This window comes from Agelaius tricolor, unplaced genomic scaffold, assembly GCF_023055355.1.
Source record: "Agelaius tricolor isolate 1412-34295 unplaced genomic scaffold, bAgeTri1.0.p SCAF_8, whole genome shotgun sequence".
Lineage (NCBI taxonomy): Eukaryota > Metazoa > Chordata > Aves > Passeriformes > Icteridae > Agelaius > Agelaius tricolor.
In genome coordinates, this window is record NW_027269268.1 from 41,371,103 (window position 1) to 41,388,851 (window position 17,749).

At 41.0% G+C, this 17,749-nt stretch overlaps 1 protein-coding gene across 1 annotated transcript; it reads left to right on the top strand.

The window, feature by feature from the left end:
- Nucleotides 1–1,261: 1,261 nt before the first annotated feature.
- Nucleotides 1,262–16,085, top strand: UGDH (UDP-glucose 6-dehydrogenase). Its single transcript, XM_071432526.1, has 12 exons — nt 1,262–1,644; nt 2,236–2,404; nt 4,677–4,778; nt 6,125–6,325; nt 6,409–6,606; nt 7,083–7,230; nt 8,434–8,528; nt 9,834–9,964; nt 10,653–10,786; nt 11,862–11,953; nt 12,039–12,149; nt 14,818–16,085. Exons 2-12 carry the CDS (start codon nt 2,243–2,245, stop codon nt 14,926–14,928), a joined length of 1,485 nt encoding a protein of 494 aa, XP_071288627.1. The 5' UTR covers nt 1,262–1,644; nt 2,236–2,242; the 3' UTR covers nt 14,929–16,085.
- Nucleotides 16,086–17,749: the final 1,664 nt, after the last annotated feature.

Here is a 17,749-nt window from a genome sequence, read left to right on the forward strand (position 1 = left end):
TGCACTCCTTGTGTGCCAGGCACAAAGCACAAAGCACACTTACCAACGCCCTCAGCAGACCACTCTAAGGACCTGAAGTGGTTTTGGCCGTGGCTGGTACAGAGGGACCAGATAACATTCTTGCAGTACAAATGTATGCATTCATGGCTATTCTGAGACCTAAGGAGATAGATGGGAGTTCAAAGAGCATGGTATAGGTGAGACTGACTTCTGAGTCACTCACTGAGCTTCTATTTGCTTTGCTTAGGTTTCCCTGGGGGGGGGAAAAAACCTCACAAAAACTTAGATGTGTTTAAAACTGAGACATCTGTGCCAGTAAGCAATGGGAAAATGTATAACTTGGTTTTACTTCAGAATAAACACAGTGAACCCTGTGCCTTTGCCAGGCGGTACATTGACTAACCACACTGAATCTGCCAGGATCCTGCACTGACTGCAAATCTCAGTAGGCTCTTTCAGTGGAAACACACATATTTTACAGGCATTTCTAAAGGACCTGAGATTACAGTATGTACTCGCTCAAATAGGTAGAGATTCTTCCAGGGAAAGACCAGATCCTCCAAAGTAGTAACAGGATAAGACATAAAACAGAAATAATGATTCAACTTTTAAAATATATTTTAAGAGCTATGGATGAAAATGCCACATAAGAACAAGGCAATTCTTTAGTTGCTTTGATAAGAACACACATGTATTATCCACCTATACTGGCAACTGTAATCTGTTTAAAGTCTAATCTAAGTCAAAATGCAGATGGAGCAAAGTCTCCCACCCAGCTTCTAGGAGAGGCAGTGTAAGTGAATTTAAATGTACTGGAGAAGAAAAGACATCAGATTTCTCACAATCTTTCTGCTCCCAAAGTCACATGTAGTATACTAATACCATACCATGTTTACATTAAAGGCAAGAGCAGTATCTGAGAACTTTAACACTGCTAGGCAAGAGGTGCCTGGGCAGTGCCCAGGTCACAAGAGTGCAAGCTCGTTTTATTTCCTTTTTCTGGGAACTGTTTACCACTGCATTTTCAAAGCTTAAACTTTAAACACTGAACTTTACTATAACCTATCCACGTTTCCCTTCGCTTCTCTTTGTTGAAACAGTGCTACGGTACAGGAGGATGAACACCGCCTTCTTTACTTCACAGTAACCATAGCTGAAGGACAAAGAATTATCCAACCACCACAATTAAGTTCTCTTACGAAAGCACCCTGAGGCAGACGACGGGAGCAGCTCAGCGGCCCAGCCCCGCAGCTCCCAGCCGTGCCCGGGGGCCCTGCAGCCCCTCAGCCGCCCTGGCGGGGCCGGGCCTGCCCGAGCTGTCCCGCGGCCATTCGCCGGCCCCGCGGCGGGCGGGGAGCGCGGGGCGGGCGGGCCGGCGCCGTTCTCCGCCCCCGGGGGAAGGAGGAGGCGGGACGGCCCCGCTCGGCGTCCTCGCCATGAAGCGGCCGCCTCGGGCCCGCCGCAGCCCTTTAAATAGCGGCCGCCGCCACCACTGCCGCTCCCTTCGCAGCCGAGCGTCGCATTGAGCTCGGCGCGCATCCTCTCCGAGCATCCCTGCCGCTCATCCCCGCCGCAGCGCTCCCGCTCCATCCGCGGCGCCGGGGCCGGACCGCGCCTGCCTGCCCGCCTTCCTGCCTGCCCGCGGTGAGTGTCCGTGCTGCGGTGCCGGCCGGAGTCCCTCGCTGCTGCCCCGGGGGGCCCTTCCCGGCGCGGGGCCGGGGCGCGGCCGGGGAGCCGCTCCCTCCCGCCGCGCTGCCGGGGATGGAGCCCGCGGCGCCGGCCCGGCTCGGGGGGAGCGCGGCCGGCTCGGCCCGTAGCCTTCTCCGGGGGGGTGGCAGAGCTGCGGCCTCCCCTTGCCGGCTGAGGGGCTCCAGGGGCAGGGCGCGGCCCAGGCCCGCCGAGCGCTGTCTGCAGCGGCGGGCGCTGCTCGGCGGGGCTGCCGCGGCATCAGCGATTCCTCGGCCCGAGGGGGTGATCGGGGTGTCCTGACTCAAAGCGAGCACAGAAACCCTTCTTTAGTGGTCTGTGTGTGCTGGCGCTCCGGAGAGGGGCAGGCTCCAAAACCTTCCCGGCTTGCAGAGAGGAGTAGCAGTGCATTTCAAGAGAAAGAAAACGCTCCTGTGGGCCGCAGCATAATAAAATCTGAAATCACTGATACTCTTTGTTTTCCTTGAATTGTTGGCCGGTATTTTAATTTTTAACTCCGGCTTTTCTGTTTCCCTCTCCTCTTACTAGAGCAATCATGTTTGAGATTAAGAAGATTTGCTGCATTGGTGCTGGTTATGTTGGTGGGCCAACCTGTAGTGTTATTGCACAAATGTGCCCTAATATCAAAGTTACTGTTGTGGATGTCAATGAAGCCAGAATCAATGCCTGGAATTCGGACACACTCCCAATCTACGAGGTAAACATCACTTTTGTCTCTTATTCCAGCCAGCGTTCCCTTTGCTTGCCTTCCATTACATGGCATTTCCCTGTAGCCCATTTCTGAAGCTTGTCAAGCTTAGCATGTCAGTGATGTCCTTCAAAAAGTATTCTGGAGCACCTGCTTGTCCCTACTGCTCATTAAACCAGGTTTCTGAAATAACTTAATGCAGCTGATGCTGATGTGTGTTAATGAGTATATGAAGGGCCTGATAAGGAAAAAGTAATTCTGTATATAGTGAATTTTGCTAATCATGCTGACTTTGTTTTGGGATCTGATTTGATCATAACATAGTCCTCTTGTTCAATTACAGATACTATCTGCTGGGTTGTAGCACAGTATAAATGTGTTAATACTGACCTGTAAGCTTTATTTGCATTCTAAATACTGCCAAAATCCAATCTGTGCTGTCCAACTTTATCTATGTGGAAAGATCGGGACAGTCATGTTTCTGATTCAGTTGTACCATGAATCTTCAATCTGGCCTAAGAAGACTAGGACAAATAAATGTGCCACGCTGTCGCTCCTTCCTTGCAGAATTACTTTAATTTGAAAATATGTCAAGCATTTTGCTATTTTGCTTCTTTTAGCAATTGTTTTTTTCCACTCTTTTTCATCATAAAAGAATAGGTCTCTTTTTCTTTCCTTCATTCTTTCATGAAATACAGTTTTTATAGATTTGAATTCTTTAATAGGAGTGAAAATTTATCTTCACTCATCTCCCAAAGACAAGGGATCTGACTGGTACTAACAGTTGCTCTTTTGCTGTAAGAAGTTTTCTTCCCTCTAAAAACCAGAGCTATACTGTGACTAAGTCAAGATGAATAGACCTTCTTTGTCCTATAAATTCAAAGGAAACTGTATTATGTTCAGATTAGTAGGTGAGGCATGAATATAGTTTTTGAAAGCAAGTACTTTGTTTTCTCTCAACACTTAGACTGAATGAGCTAAAGTAGAGCTCGCCTTGGCATGGTTTTTTTTAAAAAAAACCCCAAACTTGTAACATCTGTTTCCTGGAATGGTGTCCTTTGCTTACAAAGAACGTACAAAAACTGCCAGGAGTTAGTTCAGACAGTTGTAAAATTGAGTCATTGCACAGTGAGGTTTTTGTGGGTTTTTTTGGGTTGGATTATTTCTTTTCAGTGTCAGAAATTGTCTAGTGGACTGCCTTTCTATTTACACCCCTTTGTGAGAACCATAGTTAGAATATCTGATGGATTGAAGGATGTTACTTTGTCTGTTCTGACCTTTGTTTTTCTTCTAAGTGGGTGGTATTTGATATAAAACGAGACAGTAAAAATGTCTTGCATAAGAGCAAGCTTCTGCTTGCTTTCTTCTCTCCATCCAGTGAACCTTTGCCTTTCTGGCATTTACTTAAGTATCTAATGTCATGATAGGTGTAATGAGTTGGAGATATGATTGCCACACGAAGGTGCATGACTGACTATTCAAACAAAATATCTTAGTTCAATTTTTTTAAGACCATTCTTAAAAATCCATACAGAGGATTGCTCATTTATATGTGACCTCCTGCCTCTCTTGTCTGAGTGGAGGTGTTAAGAGAGGGGAAAGTGTTACAGCACTCTATGTGTCTCTGGAAAGAATTTAATCATATTATGGCTGTTGTGATTCTCCCACACTGTAGGAGTGGTGCCAGGATAAGTTTAGTCTGGCCCAATGAGGGGTGGTTGCTAAAGGAGTGGTCTTGATTTCCTGTGTGTCTCTGCTGCCTATCTTTCACTGGATCTGGGCTTGCTTACTTGGTGGAAGACTTTGTGGGGTGTTCTTTTGTGCTGAAGCAGTTTTAGATCTGATATTGAGGGGATCATGGACAATGGGAACAGGAGAATTGAGACCACCTCCTTGGTTTGCAGTCTAGGGAATATTTTAGACTTCTTCTTGGATCTACTTAACATCACTCTACAGGTATTTCTCAAATTCCTTCTTGTGGTAGTAGAACTGAACACAGGAATAACTGAAAGCTAAAATTTGGCTGTGCAAATAAGCAATTTAGTGTGGCTGAAAGTTTCAAGACAGCATTGTGAGTTTTTTGAATAAGAAAGAGTTTAACTTTTTTTACTGTGTAAATAGTCTTCAGAAGCTTTACATCTGCCAGGCTGAAAACATGCTGCACTGACAGGGAAAAAAAGAAAATCTTTCTGTATCTGAAATTATATTCTGTTTGGGCATAGAGTTTGCTGTTCTTCTAACTGCATTAATCTTAACTGGTTTTTTTCTGCTTCTTTTTCAGCCAGGGTTACAGGAAGTAGTAGAATCCTGTCGAGGAAAAAACCTCTTCTTTTCCACTAGTATTGATGATGCCATTAGAGAAGCTGATCTTGTATTTATTTCTGTAAGTACAGGAGAAGGTGGTTGTGTTCATCTTTTTTTCTTATTTTTTTCTTTCTTATCAAATCATTGTGTTACTTTTCTTTTAGGAAGTTGCCTTTGCTTTTGTCATGTAGATTCAGTTAGCAATGTCATATTATTGTGTCACAGATTGCTCCTTGTCTTTCTGTGTAGTGCTGGAAAAGTGTTAAGTAAGCTTTTTTGTTTATCTTATAGCCAGTAGCACCTTTAACAAATGAACAGGTTCTAAGTCAGAATGGTAATGTTGATGTTTAATTTGGTTAGGTGTATGGAGTCAGAGCAGAATGTAGTGCAGCTGTCATTGCAGTGTACTGGTGAAACCTGTGGAACCTTAGTAATAATGATAAATTCCTAGACAGATATGCAAAATTGTATGCTGGTTATTTGCTTACAAAGATGACCTATTTCTAGAATCTTTTCAAAATAGTGTATTAATGGAAGCAGGGATGGCTTTAATGTTTCAAAGCTATTGACACCACTGGAAAGAGGATTTAGTCAAAGATTAACCTTTTGTAATGTAGAGGTTGTTACTAATGCAAAATCCAGAAGAACTGATTGCTGTTTGCCTTGGTAGACCACAGTTAAGTTTTTTGTTAAAATTGTTTTTTCTTGAGGTCTCCTCTTTATTAGGGGACTGTAGTTTGGAGCTCCCTTTCTGACAGTATTTTCCTTCATGCAGTAAGTCTCAAATGAATGCTGTGTGGCTGGATGACAGCCACTAATACAGCCCATATATTGCCACTTGTCCTTGGTTGAAAACAAGCTGTTGTGTTTTACATGTTGTTACCATTTCTTCTTTCCATTTGTAATGAAAAGGACCCTCTGTCTTCATCTAAACTACGTGTTTTCCCTCATGTTGCCTTTTCTGTGTACATTGGTATATTAATTTTCATCAGTCCTAACCTTAGGTTTCATTGCAAAGGGAGTTTAAGCTGTAGTTGCCTCACTGGCCACAAGATTCTTACATGAGTCTTTGCACTCCTAGTGTAGGATAGGTAACAAAAAGTGGCTGGCCATAATCATGTAGAAATTACTGGTGTTTCCAGAATAAGGATTGTTTCATCAAAGCCTGCAGAACTGCTACGAATTGTTCTTGTTTAAATCCTATTTAAATAGAGACCAGTGAGCTTTCTGTAGGAAACAAAATGTGTAATTGAGACAGCTAATGCCTCTTCATCTGATATGGTAACCAGAATAATTCTGGAGCAGAAGCATTTTCCTTCCTCTGAGAAGAAGAATGTCCATCAGTCTTAACAATTTCACTTTGCCTCTTAACACAAGAGGTACTGACCTGTAACATTTCTTCCCTTTTCACGTATTTGTAATTAGGTTAATACACCAACAAAGACCTATGGGATGGGAAAAGGCCGAGCAGCTGATCTGAAATACATTGAAGCATGTGCTAGAAGAATTGTACAGAATTCAAATGGCTATAAAATTGTCACTGAGAAAAGCACAGTTCCAGTACGTGCTGCAGAGAGCATTCGTCGAATATTTGATGCTAATACTAAGCCTAACTTGGATTTGCAGGTAAACATAATCTTTGAGTTGTGTATTTAAAGCCTGGGTGTTGCTTTTGGCTTTTACTTGTTGTTTTTCTGCTGTGGGTGTAGGTGCTGTCTAACCCAGAGTTCCTTGCTGAAGGAACAGCCATCAAGGACCTGAAGAACCCGGACCGAGTGCTCATCGGTGGGGATGACTCTCCAGAGGGACAGAAAGCTGTCCGTGCTCTGTGTGCTGTTTATGAGCACTGGGTGCCCAAAGAAAAAATCCTCACAACCAATACCTGGTCATCAGAACTTTCTAAACTGGTTAGTGTTGCTCCCTGCTGTGGTCTGCAAGGGGTGTGAGACAAGGCTCAGAAGCAGAACTTTGTTGACTGAGTGATGCAGCTAGGAAAGACAGGTGAGGTTGGGAGGGCCCAATGCATATGTCAAAGGATATTGATCTTTTCAGATCAGCTGACCTGGTTAATAGATGCTTCTGACTTTCTGTGAAGTCTTTTCTCACTTCTATTGCTGTTAGTTATTAGTAAGAGCAAGCCTCCAGTGCTGCAGAAACTGATTACCATCATAAAATGGTTCAGACTCTGCAAGTTAAGCATTATCTTGTTTCGCTTAAATCCCATTAACTGGCATCTATATATTAAACTCATTAGGTTACCCTTTTGTATGTCAATGGAGTTGCATAAATACTAAAGTAGTCCTTTCAGTAGCAACTCCCTTTGGTCTGTGGACATCTTGGTTTCTGGAAAAATGAAGTTCTTTACTATACTTTTGATTTGCAGGCAGCTAACGCTTTCCTTGCCCAAAGAATCAGCAGCATTAACTCAATCAGTGCTCTGTGTGAGGCTACAGGAGCAGATGTTGAAGAAGTAGCAAGAGCTATTGGAACAGACCAAAGAATTGGAAATAAATTTCTCAAAGCCAGTGTTGGTATGTGAAAAAAATCTTCCTTTCTTTTTCCCCACTGGGCTTCTGTTTTAATAGTGCAATATAATATATATATATATATATATATATGTATATATATAATATAATAGTAGTGTTTTGAAATAAGTACTCTGGTTCTTTAAAATTTTCTACAGCATTAGAAGTGCTCAATGTATGAAAATATTACTGTAGAATACTAGTATAAATCAATTTTTCTGGTAAAGTATGTAGAACTGAGGTTGCTCCAGCCTCAGCAACCTGAAACTGGAGAGTTCAGAGTGCATGGTTTACCCTGCCTGTGACACTGGAAAGAAAAGCTGTGACTTAATTTTTCTGAAACATCACTGCCAACAGTGCTCTCTAAGATGTCTTCCCAATCTTCCCAATTGCAACTGCTGCAGTTTTATTTGGGAGTTGCTGCCAGTGGCCTGAGGGAGAAGAGAATACCTCTAGCTCAGAATGTGTGATGACAGCTTGTAATTTGTAGGATGAATTCATAGGATCATAAGGCTGGAAAAGGCCTCCAAGACTGAGTCCAACCTTTGACCAGTCACCACCTTGTCAACTAGGCCATGGCACTAAATGCCATAGGCAGTCACTCCTGGATTAGATTTATGAGGGAGTAAAATGTGATGAAGTGGTGATTGGTGCATCAATTGCTACTAGTTTGTTATAATTCCTTCTACAGTGTGTTGTTTCTGGGACTCTGCTTGCTGAGCAAAGTTCTAGGTTCAAGGATCCCTCTGTCTCAGTTCTCCCTTGGTCAGCTGTGGTGATCTTTCATTCTTGGCAATGATTAGATATCCATTTGGGGGTGCAAGAGGAAGGAACCTAATCCTAACACGCTTGTTTTGAGAAATAGTAGTCTAAATCTTGAGGAAGGGGGAGAACAGGCCCAGGAGCTTGTCTACCTACTTTAAATAATAGCCTGTAGTTGCCTTTTCTCATACAGGTTCAGATTTCCATGTTAAAACTTCCATTGATTTCAGTGGAACCTGAAGCATAATTAAGCCTTCTGTAGCTGACTAAGAACGTCCAGGAGTTGGATTTTAAGAGGTTAAGATTTTTCATTTGCTAGCAGTGAAATACCGGGAAAAATTACAATGCTGCTTTACTATGTCAGTGATTGCCAAAAATTCCTTGGTTCCACAAATTGCCTAGGATGGGTACCTTAGTCACCTGTAAAATAACTGTTTTCTCTTTCAGGGTTTGGAGGTAGCTGTTTTCAGAAGGATGTCTTGAATTTAGTGTACCTCTGTGAGGCACTGAACTTACCTGAGGTGGCTCGCTACTGGCAGCAGGTACAAGTTCTTCACCAGTTTTTTTAGAGGGTGGTATTTCTTCAGCACTCAGCTTTCAGGCATTGAGCTTTTAAGCACTGTCCACACAACCTTTGCTTCAGCTCCAGGAAGCAGATACCTTAGTGCTGATCACCTTTACATTTCAGGGCCCTCAGCTTATCACTGACATTTGATACTTGTGGGTGCTTCAGCTTTTTTGGGGTGAATTAAGTTACTTGGACCAAATGGATTGTGAAGCTGTCTAGCAGCAATAGAAGTTGTGAAATACAAGCATGTGTCTCCTGTCTGTCTTTTGCAGCTGGCTATCTGTCCACTTTGAATTCAGAACTCACAATCTTTTCCTCAGGGTCTACTTTTACAGTTCTGAAAGAACTCAGTAGATCTTGCTATTTTTAAAAATAAACATGGTTGCTGCTGTTCCCTCATTTAATGTTGGGAATATATGGATGCCCTCAGGCCTGGCTCCAATGCAGCAATGATACCCAGTCTGTACTAGCAATCCCTATTAGCCAGTGAAAGCAGCTCACTTTACTCCCTAGTCCTGACTGAGAAGCTTTGAGATGTGTGGTGTGCTCAAACAACCCCTTTGGTTTATTGTCCTCATTTGTCTCTGGTGGTCAGGTATAAGGCTGCCTAGCAGATGTCCCCAGAATACCACGTACATGATTTTCCTACCTTATTAGAAGCTTTGGCTTTTTTGGTCTTCATTTTGGTTAGCCTGTTTTCCCTTCACTCTCCTCCATCCCAGGAACAATTGGAGCACTTGCATGTAATAACAAAATAACAGAAGTGAAGCATTTAAGTGTGGTTGAATTACACAGGTTTTGTGTATTGGCATCTGTTAGTGTGGATTAAAAAGACTATAAATATTCTCACAGTTGTTACACATGGCATGTCAAAATGTGTAGGTCTGTCAGTGGATGTGCATGGCATGAAAAAAGGTAGGGTACTAGCAAGTACCCTAACACTGAAATTGTGCTCTAGGCAGAGACATGGAAAGCAGTAAGTTTTAATTTTTTGAAAAAAGCAATCTGAAAAAAATCCTAGCCTTTAAATGAGATAATGCATGTTAAGATGTAAATATGGGCATCAGTATTCACTCATTAAATAGGATTTATCTCAGAATTTAATACATTAATTTAAATTTATCTTTGGGTTGCTTATGATACTGACTACAAATGCTTAGCCTTCTCTTTTAAGCCTCTATTAAATCTATGTGTGGGTAGTTCAGCTTGATTGTTAATAGAATCTGTTCATAGTTTAAAATGGCTCCCCTCTGTACCATCATGGCTTGTATAATTTCAGGTAATAGACATGAATGATTATCAGAGAAGAAGATTTGCTTCCCGCATTATCGACAGCTTGTTTAATACTGTCACTGACAAGAAGATTGCTATTTTAGGGTTTGCTTTCAAAAAGGATACTGGGGACACAAGGTAAGCTCAGTTCACCAGCATGGACTCCCTACAGCTGTCACCAGCCCCCAGCTAATGCCCACCACTGAACTGAATTCATGGCTGGACATGGGACCCTTTTTTTCTTGTGACTGCATTGGTTTGTAACAAGGATTAGTCTTCCTTAAATGGGTGAGAACTGATTCTTGACCTCTACAACAGACCTGAATCATGCAGAATGTTGCAGATAATTCTAGTCCTTATTAACTTGCACAAGCAAAGATAGATTTTGACAGACTCCTTCCATTCTCCACAGAAAAGAATGCAAACAGTTTTGCAGCTGGTTCTTAAGTTGCTTTGTGAAAATAAAGTTTCAGCTTGATTTCCTGAAGTGGCTTATTCTGTTCTCCTGTAAAGGTCAAACTTGATGCAACTCTTCAACTGCAGTTTGTGGGGAAAGCTTATAAACTCTAGGCCTTTATAATTTTGGTCACTAGGAGTCATCAGACTCATCTTTCTTGGACAATTCAGCAAAAGAGATACAAACCTTTTCATATTATTCTCCTTGGTGTCCATCAAGATTGCAGGTTTCCTGCTGGCATGGTTGCCACTAAGATATTGAATGTAAAAATGATATCAAAACTCTGGCATCGCATATCATGATAGTTGAGAACTTTCATTACTTGGAACACGCCAGCTGGTTCCTTAACTGATTGATTCTCTTCCCTAGAGAGTCATCCAGTATCTACATTAGCAAGTATTTAATGGATGAAGGAGCAAAGCTGCATATCTATGACCCTAAAGTACCTAAGGAACAAATCATCTTTGATCTCTCACATCTGGGTGTCTCAGAAGATAACCAAGGTAAGAATTCTCATATAAAGTTTATTCCCCTCTTCCCACCCTATTCTCAATATATACGGGTCTGTTTAAATATTTTAAATTCATTTTCAGCTTGACATCATTGTGCTGTTGGTTGCACTTACTAAAAGATTGTTATAGCTCAGAGGATTATTCTCATTCTTCTTCCTTTCCCTGTAGCTTTTGTAGATAAATGCTAATTCTCAACTACTGCATATTTTTCTTCCAATAAATACTCATTTGAATAGATGCCTAGAATTTTATCTCTGAATAATTAAAAGGAGGAGAAAAAAGAATGTCCAGGACAGACTAGTTCTGACAGTTCCTTTGTGCCCCAAGTTCTATCTTAGTTCTTTCTCACATATCTAAAATAGAAATAAAAAAGTGATTCTGGAATGTACTACAGAGCATTCTCCCTTCCCTCATATCACTTCCAAATTACTTTGTTTCCTTACACTCAAGAAACCTTTAAAATAATCACCTATAATTACAGAGGTAAGGGGCATTTGGGACTTTTGTTTTCTTACTGGGAAGAGGGGGAATGGAGCTGATGGATGGGGAGAATAGTTGAAGCTTCTATGGAGCAAATTGAGCTGTGATGAAGAATGAAGGGTGTACGTTATTAGACATGGCCTTGAATTAGAGGGAAAGGGGAGACTTTCCTCTAGGCAGCTGCTCAGGCAGCCCCTGGGGAGCCACGTGTGTCTCTTCTCTAGTGTGAACTGAGTGTAAAATAGAAACTGATGTGCTGCTGTTGTACAGACAATGACCTTTGTGGGAGTTGGCATTTGAGCACTCCATAGTACCTTCAAATTCTAGAGATTTGCTTGACTGTTTACATTAAATTTGAATTATGAATTATGGACTTCAAACATGTAAGTGCTCTGCTCAGATGCCAGGTATGACCTGCTTTCATTTAAATAAGTAAAATCAAAATATTAAGTATCTTGGTAGAAAATAAGGTGAGTGACTTGAAACCACTTGTTTGTGTAGGGCAAGGAAGGAGACTCATTTGCCAGAAACATGCCAGACTGATGCTAAAGACATGCAGAGTAAAACTGCTTTCCTTCTGTTACAGTGTCTCGCTTGGTCACTATCAGTAAAGATCCCTATGAAGCCTGTGATGGAGCTCATGCCCTTGTAATTTGCACTGAATGGGACATGTTTAAGGTAAATGCCATCTTTTATTTAAAACTAAAGAAAAGAGAGTGCTATGCTACTTATTTATTCTATCTGCTTTAATTACTCTTTACAGGAGTTGGATTATGAACGTATTCATAAGAAAATGCTCAAGCCTGCATTTATCTTTGATGGTAGGAGAGTTCTAGATGATCTTCACAATGAGCTACAAGTCATTGGCTTCCAGGTAATGATGTTTCTTATGTTGTTTTCCTTCTGCTGTCTTCCCTATTGTTCTCCTTCAGTGACTGAGTAGTAAGGGGGAAAAAACCTCTAGAGGTGAGGATTTAAATGTAAACCTGTTTGTTCTTAAGTGTTCATTAGTCTTCCTCCACTATGTTCCTACTTTCACAGACTGATGTGCTTTTAAAGTTGAGGCTATGCAATCAATATTCCACAGTATAAGCCTGCCTTGGAATCATTCAGTTTGGAAAAGACATCTGAGGTCATGGAGTGCAACCATAAATCTAACATCTGAATGCTGCTCTGCCCTTCTTTGCAGCACTGAAATAATGGACAGTTAGGAGATGAATGTGAAAAACTGCTCAATCTCATGCCTAAATTTATTCTGGCTTGATATTTGACTCCAAAACCAGCCCCTGCAGTGTTTCTTCCAGATCTGCAGTCTTTGCAGAAGGGCTGAATTTGTATTGCAATCTGTGCCATAGCCCCTACTTGGAGTCTTATTTTAATATCACCAAAAAAAAAAAAAGAGCTTTTGAAATTGACAGTAACAGGATAGCAAAACTCACTTCCTGCAGAAGTAAATGTGAGCTGTAAGTACCATTTTTGCTCCTCTCAAAAGACATAAGCAGGTGTACTGGAGACATGAGACTTAAACACTGAACAAGAGAGAATGCAGGTAATAAATGTTTATCAGCCAGTGAGATATTCACTTGGACAAACTATTAAGGGAAGTTTTGGACTCTTCTCCCTGAGGTCTGTGAAACAAAGTTGGCTGATACTGGAGGTGAAAGCAGTGAATACAAAGATGTATCTGAAGATATTCAGTGAAAGGCTCAAGTATTACATGAGAGGCTGGAGGAGATGACTGATTAATCCTTTTAGTCCTTTGTGTTTGATTAAGATCAGCCAGAAGATCCAAACAATGGTGTTTGTTTATACCAGAGAGAGGAACCAGAAGCTTAACTTTTTAGCTAGGTGTTTTGCTAAGCTAATAGCAAATTCTAGATTAAATTCTACTCTGTGTGATATTTCTCCTAGGAATTTGTCTTCTGAAGTCTTCTGTGGCTTAGACTTTATAGATCAGAGACTGTACTCTTGTGTTTCTTCTATGAAATTATACTTGAATTTTTAACTTATTTGTGAGTTTGCCATCCAGAATGCAATTAGTCATCCAGGTTTATTATCCAGATTTTTCATCCAGAGTATCATTGCAAAGGCATTTAACAATTGACCTATATTTTCTGCATAAAATAATAAAAAGGATTTTGTCTTAAAAAGACAATCCCAAAATGGAAGTTTTTAGAGTCCTCATCTTCTAATTTCCCTTGTCAAAAGCTGCTGCATTAGACTGATGCTGATAGCAATTCCATTGTATACAATCCAAAACTATGAATTTGAGTAGTTTTGAATTTTTTTATCAAACTAGCATTTAAATAACTTTAAACACATCTACCATTTCAGTTATAACCTGTTTCCACAGGTAAAGCTTCATTCAGGAAATATGAATGGGAAGCTCTGTGATTCTGGGCAGGGTAATTTCTGATTTGAGAAAAAAGCCTGCTTAGGTCTCGAACAGGAAAAGCAGAGTAAGCCTTGATTGAAGGGCTTGAAGCACTTTCAGCATAGATGGAATTGGACTAAAACTGAAATCACCAAATCCCAGAATAATCTGATGGAAGCATCTCAGCCAGATACCATAAGAACAAAATCTGCAGGCCAGATCAGATGCATTTTTCAGTCACTTTTCATTCCCTATACTCCTGAGTATTGTGCTTATAATGGCTATAGGATTTCTCTCTGGATCTTTTTTCTGTGTTTAAGCTACAGGTATGTGCACTGTTTGTGAACCAGCTTGTATAAATCCATTTAACCAGGCAGTTGAAGCTGTTAAAGGCAAATATGGTACATACAGCTCTCTTGACTGTTTAAACAGTGCTCTTCAGTGTTAATTCAGATGTCTGCCTAGAATATATTCATCAAAATTTTGTTAAAATAGAATAGTTGAAGTATTTTGTCTTTTGGAGCTTTGCATTTGACCTGCATTACTTAAGAGGAAAGCTACAGTTCTGCTTATTTACTGAGTGTCTGAACTGTCCTACCTAGTTGGTGTTTTGTCTTCCACAAGCTCTGTCTTTAGTGATTCACATTAGTCTGACCTAGAAATTAAGGAATTTGCCTTGCTCTTTGAATTTGCCATACCTGGCTTGAGTGTGTTGGCTGTGTAACAGGCTTTCACTTGTTGTGTTGGCTGCCTTTAGCCTTTCAGAGCTGTGTTGCTTCAAAAACAGCCTACTGCATTATGGAGGTGAAAAGCTTTTTACTATAAACTTTTAGGAAAAGGAGTCTGAGGCTCCATTTTATGAATACCCAGAAACATTTTATGGTGCTTGTATTTGTAGTCCTGTGGAAGGTGAGGCAGATGAATGCTCAGATTGTCAAGATGCAGCTTTAAGTAGGCAAAGAAGGCACCTGTAAAAGGCTGGTTGGTTGTTTTTGTTTTTTTAACAAACTCTTTGCAACTCCAGTCACAGAAACTGTCCTTGGGCACACTGTGCTCTGTGGTTTGTTTTATTCCAATGCTCATAAAATGTGTTCTTTGTAGCTTCCTCATAGGTTGACATGATTGTTAGCTTGCCACATTGACTTGTTAAATGTGATTTCTTTTTCAGATTGAAACAATTGGGAAGAAGGTGTCAGCCAAAAGAATTCCTTTTGCTTCTTCTTGTGAAATTCCTAAATTCAGCCTGCAGGATCCACCTGTCAAAAAGCCTAGAGTATAATGTGTAATACATACTGAAGGAATTTTGTTGATCTTCCTAATGATAATACTGTAAGCCTATGCTTTTTTTAAGGAAATATATTTTTCATAAATGAAACCAGTTTTACACTAGAAATGGTACCTGGTACATGTGAATTCAGTCTATTTTCAAATCTATATTTTTATAGCAATTTTTTTTGGTTACTGAAGATGGTACAAACCTGTTTTTAATAATGAATCATCTTTTAAGTGAAAAGTTACCTTTGAACTGCAGATTTCTGCTTCCAGAAATGTTCCTAAAACAGCACTTTAAATATTTCAAATGATATGAAAAAAAAAGGAATAGAATATCTTTCTACCTTAGTCCAGTTACAGACTGTAATCAGTCTATATAAACTGTGATCTATGGACTGGAACTTTGGTCTCACCAATTTTTTTTCTTTTGGGGTGATTCTCTGCCTGGTTAAATGCATGCTCTAACTGGCATTGAAGTCAAAAGATAATTTCTAAGTAAATTGGTAGGGTTTAGGTCCAGCCCTAAGGTAGAACTGACTTCAAAAATAATGCCCCAGTCCTGGATGGGATCTATTGACACTGGTGCAGTCTAAACTGCATCTTTTGGGAGACCACGCAGTTCTGCAGGCATCAGTTGTGCAATTAGTGCCAGTGGACAGCAGTTACAGACTGATCCACTAGCAGATCTTCAGTTTTCATTCTTTGGTTGTCCTGCCTACATTCCATGTGCAGCCACACTTTTTTTATTTAATCAGATTCCTGGGGCAAGTATTCCCTAAGTTACAGCAACACAACCTGTCTTCAGCAGAGGAGCATTCTGCTTGTTTGAACATTGAATTTAAGGAGAATTACCTTAATTTAATATCAGCCCAAGTAGAAAACAGATATTGGCTTTAATGTTACCTGATAGTTATCTTTTTCCTTCATGACATACTCCATCTGAAAGCAGTCTTTTTAATGAATCTGCAAAAAATTAATCTCTGCTTTGAAGAAATCATTAAAAATAAATTCAGCCCCATAAATCAGCTTCCTACCTCATTTGACTAGCAGGAATGAATACTTCCAATGTTCTCTTGATATTTTTGCCTTTACTGTTACTTTGTTTCTACTTGTTTTTATTATTCTCAATTGGCCAGTGCTATTAAAATCCTTGAGATGACAGTGTTTGTCAGTGTTTGGCTTGTTGCATGGGGTTCTGAAATGGAGGGCAAGATAGAGAAGGATGACCATGAACAGGTTTCAGATTAGAAGGTATAGACAGCTTAGTTGAATAATAGCATGTGGGGATAGTTGAGAATTATCCTGCAACTGGTCAAGTGTTACCTTCTGAATTATTTGACTGGTGTGCCTTCAAACATGGTGTATCAATAGTTAAACAGGAGATCAGAGTCATGGCAATGAGTGCTGTTACTGTAACTGCTTACCCAGAAATGGGCAGATTACAGAAATGTAGGTACAGTTGAAGCTTTAGGACAGTTACTTGAAGATTGAGGGAACTTGTATAACAATTTGGATAAACAATACAAGACAATTATCTGACTGAAATAGTTGTGTCCTTGAACCAGATGCTTCCAGGTTCTGCATGTTAATGGCTTCCACTTAGGGACTTGCTCTGCAGCAATCATCTGGCACTTTGGGCAAATATACCTCAGGCTTTTTGTCCTGTAAGATTTTTCACACGTCAAAAGCCACTCAGAGTGAGTGGGAATTATGGCTTAAAATCAAACTGTCATCTTTCATCATACCATTTCCTCCTCCCTACTGATGAGTGCTGCTTTCATGTAACAGCCCTGGATGGATGCAGCAGGGTTGCAGAGCTGCCCTTGTGAGCACTGTGATCCAAGAGGCAGACCCACCCTGGTGTTGCAGCTGAGTGTCCTCTTGGCTTCCTCTGGCCCTGCAGCACCCGCGAGGGCAGGCTGCTCCCTGCTCCTTTGGGGTTAGCAGGAGGGTGCTGACAAGTTGTACTCCAAGGATCTCTTGTCCCTTGACTGTTCAGGTTAGCACAGCACTGCTTCAGGGCCCATCTTAACCTGGAGGGTGAGCAGGGGTGTCAGAAAATCAGGATGCCTTTCTGAAACTTGCAAGCACCTGCAATAGTAGTGCCCCTGTATGGGACCTGTCTTCATCAGTTTGAAGCAGATCATGAGCTGTTACTCTTGTGTGAAGAATTGCTCCTTTTAGGAATATGAAAGTGTTCCTGAGATTCCAGTGGCTTTTCACAAGCCATCCCAAAGAGATGGAAAATGAGTGCTGCTAGCCCTATTGCTACCCTGTTTCTCCTGCAGAATTAGTCAAAGCCTTGAATTGTGACTTGTGGGTCAGTCATAAAGATGTTTAAGAATGGCCAAGTTCATTACAGTGGGATCACTCTCACTTCCCTCTCTTAGCAAAGGGGGAGCAGCAGATCCTTTCTCAAGAGCAGTAAGAGGTAAAACTAGTACTGGCATTTCCCTTGCTTTCTCAGAGTAACTTAGTTTCTTGGTGGCTGCATTCTTTTAGTGGGAGAACTGGGACTGGGGGATGAATCCAGTGGGGCATTCCTTCAGGATACAGCCATACCTTGCATATATGCCAGAGAACCTTCCCACAGGCCAAAAGGAAGAGCTTCAGAAGCTTGTGCAGCACCTTGAATCATCAGCCATTGTCTTCAGAGTACAGTTATCAGGGAAATAAGAACTGGAGATGACCCAAGTTCCTGTTATGAAAGCTTGAGTAGTGGATGTAAGAGATGGGGTTTAATGCTATTGAATTTTTCCGTATGGATGTTCCAGCATGTCATTCTGGGTGAGAATTGTGTAACGTGACCAACCGACTCCTATGCTCTG

What these genes read in the sequence shown, in the direction of transcription:
- UGDH (XM_071432526.1), top strand. Translation starts at nt 2,243, where the DNA reads ATGTTTGAGATTAAGAAGATTTGCTGCATTGGTGCTGGTTATGTTGGT. An exon ending in ACACACTCCCAATCTACGAG is followed by an intron (nt 2,405 to 4,676) that starts GTAAACATCACT and finishes CTTCTTTTTCAG; the next exon opens with CCAGGGTTACAGGAAGTAGT. An exon ending in AAGGATACTGGGGACACAAG is followed by an intron (nt 9,965 to 10,652) that starts GTAAGCTCAGTT and finishes TCTCTTCCCTAG; the next exon opens with AGAGTCATCCAGTATCTACA.